Raw genomic sequence first — 10,496 nt, forward strand, 5'->3', positions numbered from 1 at the left:
ACTTCAACTAAACAGTCATGAAACCTGTGCTGAATTACAAAAAGGATATTTGTAAGAGTTTGGTGCTTTAACACATAGTTATGGAAAAAATGGAATGGGCAATAGCAGAAGTCAGATGCCTGTACAAGCAGGAATTTCTAACTAGGAAAAAGATTTTAGGGCTTGACCCCAAACATTGTTAAAAAAAACAGGCAAAGACCTCTCCAATCTGTGAAGTTGAAGTATGACTTTCACTAGAATCCACAGCAAAATATGCAGCTAGAAAAGCTTGTGTAGCTTCTGACACTTGGTACCAGACAGCTGGCAGACAATTGTGTAAGAGCATCAGATCATCTTCTGAATCACCCAGCAGCAGCTCACAAGATAATTTTAACATGATGTGATATTGGACTGTGTTTCAAGAAGCATTATTTTTCCCACTGTAAGGAAGTCACTGTGCAATGTTCTCTTGTTTGATAATGGCTGTATGGCTCAGAGTTCCTTTCTTCTATATTTCTGGTGTTGATATGCTGAAAGAGCAGTAACTTGGCAGAAGCTAAAGTCATATTCTGTTAAATCTGCTCTGTAGGCAAGTCAAAACCATTCTTTACAGTAGGACCTCTAATAAAGGCTGGCAGCTGTTAAATGTGTGGGTATCCTGGAGTTGATGTTGCAACCCTCTACATCTGCTGCAGTGGAAGGAGTGTTGAGTTTCCTTGCAATGGTTGATAACTTTTCCCTGCTCGAGTGCACTTTAGCTGAAGCAGGGCATTTTTGGCTCAAAATACACCTGGGCTTTCCATGACTAGCAATCAGACTAGCTATCAATTTGATTTTTAAAATTTATGAATAATACTGTTTATTTTAAAAACAGCAGCCTTGCCTCTCTGCCCTTGCTAAGTACAGATATTCTTTTGTTTATCCATTCCTCCCCTTTGTTCCTCAAGGTTTACATTTCCCCTTACACTGGTGAATTAGTACATTCCTTCTTGGTTAAAGTTTTGTCTTCATAATGCTTTAATATTGCTGTACTTAATTTTGTGAAGTGTCAGCTGAGGCATCACTGGCCTCAGTTGTACAATATTATGTTCATACAAGTTTCTCCTATGTATTATCTTGCTAGGAAGATGTCTTCCTTCTGTCATTTTGCTGAGCTGGTGGGTGTGCAGGGTCCACTCCTCTTCTACACCAGGAGTTTAGAAAAGTACTAGAGTCAGTCATAGAATTACCTGCATGATGGGAGTTTTGGACCAGATAGCAAAGTCCTGGGACGTTTCCCAAATAACTTGACAAAGATACAGGTCAAGTTAGTTCAGAGATGGGATTTAATGTCCATAGCTGAGCATTAGGGAGAGAATCATCAGTATTATTGCTGTAAAGAGAGGCAAGTGGAGCCATTAATGTAGCATATGCCATGTTTTTATTTCAGCTTGAGCTTAATGTGATATACAGTGGATTTTTTACCCACAATGTTTTACCCACAATCTGGTTCACTTCTCTGCACTCAGATTTAGCAGCCAGACCAAGCCTCATGGGGCAAGTAACCAGACCCACCAAACAACCACTGGGGTTTTAACTTTCCTTTAATGACAAGACAATAGCCATGCAATGAGAGCACAGTACAGAATTACAGCAGTTCTGCAAACTCAATACAAAAGAAGCATCTGTGCAGCTCAGTGGGGTTTGTTGCAGTCATGTACATAAATTAGGGGTAGCTCCATTTATGCTCCTACACCAACTCTGATTTTCCAAATTGTTTAAATTAATGGTATCTACACAAGGTTAATTGTCTTGCCAGAAAGGACTTTTAGTTTTCTTTTGCTTGATACCTTGTATATACCAAGGCTCACATGTGGAGACATGCAAGCTCTGGAAAAGCTTTAGCTATCAGAATGGTACAGCTCTTTCTCTGATGCAGCTAAGAGATACCATCTTTTGAAGGAGTATCACTGAACTTTGTCTGGCACGGTTCAAGAAAGCCCTAATCTGGTGTGTTACCACATACAGTCTGTCTTTAGAACTCCTATAGTTCCCAGAGCCCCTGCAAGCTTATGTTACATAGTAGTAAGATACGCCAAAGTATCAGTAGCTTTCCAGTTACTATCAGCACCTTCACAGGTATTAACTGCAGCAATGCTGACTGCTGTAGCAGACTTAGAAATCTGCCCAATCTTTGTTCCCAGCTTATGTTTGTTTCTTCCACTTCAGTTCCATCACTCTTTCAAAATCAGTTCTATCTTCTGTCTTTTTGCTGAACACTAGAAGTATTCTGTTGCTGTAGCCTTGCCAGGAGAAATGAGGTAAAATAATGTGTTTTGATGAGAAAAAATTGTTCTGGAAAGATAGTAAGTTTATTCATACAGCCACCATCTGTTCTTCTGCATTTCTGGAACTGAGTATAATTATGCACTGAAAAAAGGATTCTTAAAACTGGCTGCTTTAAATAGGTTCACTCTCATTTTCAGATGGCTTTTGTCTTTCTTTTTTCTACCAAGTTCTTCAAGAAGAATTCACCTAATTAAAAGGAAAAAAAAAAATAGACACCAAGATTATTTGTAGGTATTTCAATAAAATAAGGCAGAAGAATACATTCCTATTTTAACATGAGTGTTCTGTTCTAAAATACAATTGTTTTCACCAGTTATTTTATAGGAATTCAATTATATATAACAGCATTTCCAATACATACAGCAGGGATCTAAAAAGCTCTCAAAACTATAACCCAACACACAATCCCTCCACTCCTAAAATCTTGATTTTCCTCCTGTCCAGTTTTATGAAATAGCTCTGTTGCTTTGTGCATTACAACAGGCAAAAGTGAATTGATTTAATTAAAATTTAATTCCTGTTTCATAAAGTACCAGCAAGTTATAGTTAAACCTGCTATAAATCTTGTTTGAGCTGTCATTAAAACAGCCTGAGCAGCATGGTACCCCTGATGAGTCTTCTCTGCTCTTTCCTTAGGAAAAAGCAGGATGTTGTACTTACACAACAGTTCCATTAATATCAGCTGCTACTTCATACCCAGTGCTTTATCAGAAAATGCAGTGCCATGTCCCTAATTATTTTTAAAGCACTGTAAATAAATTCTGCCTGAAGCAACAAAATTGCAACACAAACAACCAAGGACCTTGTTGAACCCGGAAGCATCCAAGAGACAGAATGCGAAGGAAGACTTGAAAATTTAGTACCCTAAATTGGGGAAAAAATTAGGTTAAGCAGCACTGCAATTGTATAAATATTAATTACTGTCATACTGATGTATTTTGATGACCCACAGGAAATGGTGTAATTAATTTAAAAAATACAGATAACTATATACAGATAACTAATACAGATAACTTCACTTTTAGTGAATAGTTTTTAGTAATTTTAGTGAAGTTTTAGTTTTGTATAACAAAATGTTACCTGCTAAATAATCCAATGCCTTTCAGTAATTTACCTGCTTTATAGGAAGAACGCACTAAAGGCCCACTAGCAGTATAATGGAATCCAAGCTCATTTCCTACTTTTTCCCAGTACTTAAACTTCTCAGGAGTTATGTACTCTTCAACCTGGGGAAAAGAATTAATTTTGCTCAGGTATTAATGCAAAGAAAATTGCCATAGCTAGCATACAGTGAAATGAAATACAGTTACATTGCAAGTTCAAAATTTTTCACTCCAAAGCTTTCATCAGTGAAGTTACAAACCGCATTTTTGCTCTGCTTTCTACCAAACAAATGTATTTGATTTGTTTTACCTATTTAGCTGAAAAGTTCAGAATTCAATCTCTAGTTGTTGCTTTATCATTTTCTTCATTCTGTTTCTGAATGGTCCTTTTGAGCAAACCTTTTTTTCTGTCCAAGTTAGTGAAAAGCCACAACAGTCCTACAAATTTCTTCACTAACAGTTAATTCAGTGAAACACAGAACAGAGAGCAAATTTCTGGACAGATTGCAGAAGCAGAAAATGGTGAATTTCCCAGCTGAAGTGGCACCATTAAGGGAGAGCCTGTAAGACAGTGAAGGGGCACTGGCTTGAGCAATTATGTTTGAGACATACATTGAAGCTCTTGTTTTCCAGAATCATGCCTCAGCTCCAGCTGTCTCCCTGGCTAACAGCAGAAACTAGCACTGGGAAGTCTGCAGAAGATGGAAGGGGTTAGATGGCTGAGGTAATTTGTAGTGAAGAGCCCCTAACAGATAATCATTGTCAGGCTAAACAAGGAAGGAATTTTTTCCCAACATCTGCAGTTAGAGTAAGGATGACTGTGCAACGTACGGACCATAACTCTGCCTGTAAATTAAAGGCACTTGTACCTTCAGGTGACGTTTTGTTGGTTGCATATACTGTCCTAGGGTCAAACAATCCACATCTGCTTCCCGCAATACTGTAGAAACAAAATTCCTTGTTAGTGGCAGAAGGATCACAAGGAGAATCATGGATTTACCTGTCAAATTGAATCTGTAAGCCATAAGAAGACTAAATATTTCAGAAATTCAGTCTTCTTTAACCAAACTTTTATTTTTCAATGGAAGTTGGAAAACATTTTCTGCACCAGCAAACTGACTGGCATGTAGAGTCAAAGATGCTTACAATTGTTTTCCAACACAGTAAAATTCATACCTGTGAATTCTGGCAACTATTTCAACACCAACTTACATTTCATTGTGGAATATATTTGTTCGTCCGTCTCGCCTAGCCCCAGCATAATGGAGGTTTTGGAAATGACGCCGGGCTGGACCTCTTTAGCGTGTTTCAGCACACGGACGGACTGCTCAAAGTTGGCTCGGGGGTCACGGACCTTCCTTCGCACATTTCCAGCACAAGGGGGAAAAACACGCGGAAGGGCACAGAGGAGTTAGAGACGCCAGGACAGGCGCGTTCTGCCAATTTCTGCGAAGCGGCAGAGCAGAGTTTTTTTGGCCGCCCGGTCGGACACCGGCACCGGGCCGGGCCCGCCTCAGGCGCCGCGGCACCGACCCAGGGCCGCGCCGGGCGCGCCCCCTGCCGGCGGGCTCGGCGGCGGCGCGCGCGGGGCAGGCCGGGAACGGGAACGGCCCCGCCCAGGCACTGCTCACCTCTGCAGCGCCGGCACCGTCTCCACGTTGTGGGCATAGACATCCAGCCCCGACAAGGCGACTTTCTCCACCGCTTTAAGGTCACCTCGGAAATCGGGAGTTAGGCATTCCACCAGGATTTTTGGATTCCTGAAAGCGAGACAGAAGGAACACGCGCGTTGTGGCATTTTGTGTCACTGTCGTTAAAAAACTCAAGATAGTAAAAAAAACCCCAAATCCCTGTAACTGAAGACATGGCACTCTAATAAGCAAAGCAAAGTTAATTCAGGATAATTCTAAACCAACAGGTTTCTACAAACACTTTATAACAAACTCGTGTTAACTGGCAACAAAGACATGTTAAAAAAAAATACATAAACAGTGCATGTCAATGTTTGCGAGACTGTTGGAATTACTTTTATACTTATTATTTGGCTTTTGCTGTATTTCAGCTCACATCAGTAAAACCAGGAATTTGTTTTGTTTAAGATCATAGCTCCAAAATACAGAGGAGCTTTGATTCTGCTACTGGAATAAGAAGATTCTGAGTCTAGAATCTAGTCTTGGTGTTCAGGAGCTATGATCAGCAATGATCACAGCAAATCAGCTTGATTTCAGCTCAAAAAGGCAGGTGGGGAAAACTGCAAAAACCCTTCAAGCCCCAAGATAATCTAGATAAAGACTTAAATAAGGTTATAAAAATGAATTCTGCAGGCAGGCAAGTGTGCTGTTGGATGGCATACAGGGCACAGATGTAGGGTGAAGGCAGCACAGCCAGGGAAAGCAGGAAGGTACAATCACAGACTTGGAAATGGCCACTGAGGCAAAATGAAAAGCACTGCTTTGATCACTGCTGAATGAGAAACCAGACTCCTTCAGTCACATGGTGACAGTTACCTAACTGCTGTGTTTGAGCCCAAGATTCAGGAATGAAAATACCTCGGAACAATGTATTCATTTCCTGATAAACCAACTGTCTGCTCAAAGAAAGAATCCAGTGCTTAGCTTTAAATAAGCCTGGCATGAATTGCAAATGCATCCAAATTCAAAATAGTTTGGGGCCATTCTTTGAGAAAGATGAGGAAAGAAAAGAAAAAAAAAAAAAAAAAAGGGGGCACAGACAGGCTAGAGGCAGACTTTTGCATTTGCATGGCCCCTGGAATAACCCAGCTAAAGGAGCTTTGACCTACACGCAGTACCACATTGTAAAGTTTTAACAACAGTAATACATCAATGACACACCTTTCTTTCAGATGCCGGACTGTCTTTGCAAAATGTTCTGCTCCACCATCAGGCATATCTAAAAGCATTTCAATTATTCAGTTAATCTTTCTGTTCAAGAACTGTATTTACTTACTAGCAAAGCAAAAAGCCCATCCGATTCAAACCTTACATGCAAAACAATAAAGCAGTCAAACCCCAGTCTTGTCTCACCACTTACGCCAAGGGCTTACAAAAGATATCTTACCAAGCCCCTGCACAAAGTCTGTGATTGTCTAGGGCAGAGTTCAGATTTACCTGTCTACAGGTTCCCCGTCTCCCTGAGCACAGAATGGCTTTACCTATTTATGGTTCTGGTCTGAAAAACAGTTGTACAAAAATTGAGAAGTATTTATTAGTGCTCTTTTAAGCCCCTTTGAAGCCACTGGACTTTCCATCATATTGAACAGTTTTTACAATGGCTTTCCTCACCTACATGGTGTCACCACAAGGGAGCTATTGCAAGGGAGCTACTTCCTACTTCCTTAGGAAAATGTAACTTTCAGTTTTGTTACATATAATATATTCTAGGTTTAGTGTTTAGAAGGAAGTTCTGTAATGGTATTGCATATGATTGTTTGTCTTTTTGCTATCCAAGTAATAGAACATGGTGTATATGCACGCATTCTGCTAAAAATTAATTGTAAAATGTCTAGTGTTGTAGTATTTATTGATGTTTATTGAGAGCACAATTTCTGTTGAATTTCACCAGACATGGAGAAAGACTGAGACTATGCAGGAACTGTGCAAAGTTCCAGCACTGTTGTCTCCTTTAACACATCCTCCTGGGCAGCTGTGCAGATGACTGTTTCTGGGGGCTGTGTGTAGCCAAGGAACACCAGTGAGAGCTCAGAGCAGGGAGGAGAGCCGAGGTACGCACCGTCTCTGTCCACGGATGTCAGCACCACGTAGTCCAAGCCCCACTCGGCGATAGCCTTGGCTGTGTTGTAAGGCTCCTGCGGATCCAGCGCAGGGGGGGTTTTGGCAGTCTTTACTGAACAAAATCTGCAGCCTCTGGTGCACGTGTCACCCATCAGCTGGAACATGAAGGACATTCCTACCCTTACACAGTAAACTACTGCTCAGCTGCGGAACAGCCGCATAAGCTACATCAGATAAATCCTAACAGTAAGCAAAAAAAAACTAGGACAGTGCTTTACTCTAAATTTATTGTAATAAACCCACTCCACTTCAGTAAAGATCCAACAATAGAGTACAAACAGCTCAGACATTAACAGAACATTTAGGAAATGGTTAATGACTTACCATAATAGTAGCTGTTGCTGTGGCATATTCCCCACCTCCCCAGCATTCTCCAATGTTGGGACAACGTGCTTCTTCACATACCTGAAGGTGAAAGGCTGTACTGTACTTGGATTTTTCCATATTATTTTTGAAAATAATTATTATATTATTGATGGATTTTAATAGTAGCCTACAAACAAAACATAATTCCTTCTGTGATAAATGAGGTTAACAATTCCCTGCTGTTTTTTACAAGAACAGATAGGAAGAGAATTGCTTCCTGATATGCATTACCATTACTTTCTCTACTTCAGAGCTCCAAAAACTGCTCAACCACATAACTGTCTTATTAATTAGCACAGACTATCATTAACATTAATATTTTAAATTTTAAGAACTGATAAAATGTTCACAAAGAATGTGATTCATTAAAGCATAAAGAACTAAGAACTTAGTCTGAATAAATAGGAAAAAATCCCCTCCTTGCATTCCCACTGCTTTTTACTATCTGAAAAGTACAATTAATGAAATCTGTACAGTTTCTTTTCATGAAAATCAAGCATGTAACTCTGAAATTGCGTGTGTCTCCATTAAAAACAATTGCACATAGCATCTTCTAATCTCTGATGATGTAAGCAGTAAACCCCAGTATTTAAAACCACAGTAGGAAAACACCCTAAATCTGTTGGATTTGCCCTTAATCTTTAGGGGTAAAATTCACTGCTAGCAAAAAGGATCAGCACTGGGCTTGGTTTCAGCTCTGAAGATCATGCAAGACATGATTTCTACCTGCCCTCCACAGAGAAAAATGTAAAATCTGCCTTACTTCTACAGGAACACTTGGTTGGTGCCAGACTTACCGTATGAAGATTTAAACTTCTCAAGGTATTCTTTAGTTTATTGTAGTTCTTTCCCATGGGAATCTTTGTTTTCAGCCATGGAGGAAGATGCAGCCTGAATAACACCAAGCAAACATAAAGATTAATAAACTACTTACATGGTAAGTTTTGTTAATATATTTGTTTTAATTTTTTACAGATCCCAACATGGAAAGGTCCCTTGCAAACTGATGCAACTCAGCAATTAATGTTAACATCATTCATGGCCAGATCAGACTTCTCTTCCCTGTTCATCATCATTCCAACACTCAGGCATGGGAATTGTTGTCATTTAACTGTTCACTGTTCCAGAGGGATTGTGAACAGTGCCACACTGGAGACTGCAGCCATTAATGGCAGCAGATATTGCACAGCTATCCCCAAGTCTGATCACACTATAACTGGAAATATGGGGATTTAAACATTTTTTTTAACTTAAGTTTTCATTTTTCGTTTTCTTTATCAGTAGTACTTTTCCAACACATTCACCTACTGATGTGTATTTGTAATTTAATTACTGGCACTCAAAAACATATCACCATGTCTCCACATTTTTTATGGATTTGAAGTTAATGACACTTGTCCTCTCTTGAATAATCCTTAAATTTGCAACACAGTAGGGTAGAATTTAATACAGGCACATAGCATACATTTTGTAGTTATTACTGAACATGCGAGATCATGCTGGAAAGCAACTAAAGTTGTTTAAAATCACTATTACCTTTCTCCTTTCTCACGCTTTAAATTGCCTTTATACTCAGCCCATGTGCTCTTGTCTGACAGATCTCCAGAGACAAAGTCCTGTAAGTCTGGTCCATTTTGCAGGAACTCTTTTTTTTCCCCTGGCAAAGAACCTGATGTTCCATACTGGTTACACACATGGCTCCCTGACACCTAAAACAAGCAAAATTGTAATTTATTTAGTAACAAACATGCTGGCAACATATGCCAAACAACAATTTGCCTTTTTGCTGGTTAATGCGTGCTTTGTGTAAGCATTTTCTCAATGGCTTTTAAGTTAAATGTATAATCCTCTTTTTATTTTAGGCTACATGTAACAGACTTATCTATCATAACATCACACTAAGTTATGCAGTGTAACACAAAATTCCCCAGTACTCAGCACTGGGGAGGCCACACCTCAAATCCTGTGTCCAGTTCTGGGCCCCTCACTGCAAGAAAGACTTTGAGAAGCGTGTCCAGAGAAGGACAACAGAGCTGGGGAAGGGTGTGGAGCACAAGGCTCATGGGGAGCAGCTGAGGGAGCTGGGGGTTTCAGCCTGGAGAAAAGGAGGCTCAGGGGGAACTGACTGGTCTCTACAATTGCCTGAAAGGAGGCTGTAGCCAGGCGGGGATGGGCTTCTTCTCCCAGGCAGCCAGCGACAGGATGAGAGGAAATAGTCCTAAACTGCACCAGGGGAAGCTCGGTTTGGACATCAGGAGGAATTTCTTCCCAGAAAGGGTGATTGGGCACTGGAATGGGCTGCCCAGGGAGGAGATGGAGTCACCGTCCCTGGAGGTGTTTAAGGGCTTAAAGACTGGATGTGGCACTCAGTGCCGTGGTCTGGTTGACAAGGCGGTGTTGGGTCACAGCTTGGACTTGATGATCTCAGAGGTCTTTCCAACCTAAGAGATTCTGTGAAATAACATTGTGTGGGTTACTCCGGCGTCTCGGGGCCGCAGGAAGCGGCGCTGCCGAGGCTCCCGGTGCCTGTCCCATGGGAGCGGGGCCGGGGCTCGGTGTCCTGGGGGTGCGTGAGCCGGTGCGGGGCTGGGACGGTCCGTCCCGGGCTCTGCCCGCGGCCACCCCGCGCTGTCCCGCGCCACCACCACAGACCCGCTCGGCACCGGCACCGCGGTGCGCCCCACAGCGTCTCCTCCTGCTCTGCCCTGCTGTGCCGTGCCGTATCGCAGCCCCCGCCCGCCCGGCCCGTCCGGCTGCCGGCGGCCCCCCGGCACACGGCGAGACTCACCCGGGCCCGGCCCCGCGGCACCAGCAGCCCCCGGGCGGCGGCGGCCCCGCACCGGCCCTGCGGCAGCAGCAGCGACATGGCGGCGCCCGGCCCGATCGACGCGCTCGGCCGGCTCGGCTA

General features: G+C 42.1%; 1 protein-coding gene across 1 annotated transcript; it reads right to left on the reverse strand.

Annotated features, from left to right (window-relative positions):
• Nucleotides 1-1,380: 1,380 nt before the first annotated feature.
• Nucleotides 1,381-10,483, reverse strand: LIAS (lipoic acid synthetase). Its single transcript, XM_053939909.1, has 11 exons — nucleotides 10,377-10,483; nucleotides 9,125-9,297; nucleotides 8,386-8,479; nucleotides 7,547-7,627; nucleotides 7,161-7,317; nucleotides 6,263-6,320; nucleotides 5,042-5,170; nucleotides 4,623-4,768; nucleotides 4,280-4,350; nucleotides 3,422-3,533; nucleotides 1,381-2,493 (listed from the first exon to the last, which is right to left on the reverse strand). The coding sequence occupies exons 1-11, from the start codon at nucleotides 10,452-10,454 to the stop codon at nucleotides 2,441-2,443; spliced, it is 1,152 nt and encodes a 383-aa protein (XP_053795884.1). The 5' UTR covers nucleotides 10,455-10,483; the 3' UTR covers nucleotides 1,381-2,440.
• Between the last annotated feature and the right edge of the window lie 13 nt (nucleotides 10,484-10,496).

Source organism: Vidua chalybeata, chromosome 4 (assembly GCF_026979565.1).
Source record: "Vidua chalybeata isolate OUT-0048 chromosome 4, bVidCha1 merged haplotype, whole genome shotgun sequence".
NCBI classification, from domain to species: Eukaryota; Metazoa; Chordata; class Aves; order Passeriformes; family Viduidae; genus Vidua; species Vidua chalybeata.

Coding starts and splice junctions, on each gene's coding strand:
- LIAS (XM_053939909.1), bottom strand. CDS start 10,454: ATGTCGCTGCTGCTGCCGCAGGGCCGGTGCGGGGCCGCCGCCGCCCGG. Junction 4,351..4,622: donor AATATATTCCACAATGAAAT/GTAAGTTGGTGT, acceptor TTGTTTCTACAG/TATTGCGGGAAGCAGATGTG. Junction 3,534..4,279: donor CAACAAAACGTCACCTGAAG/GTACAAGTGCCT, acceptor TCTTTTCCCCAG/GTTGAAGAGTACATAACTCC.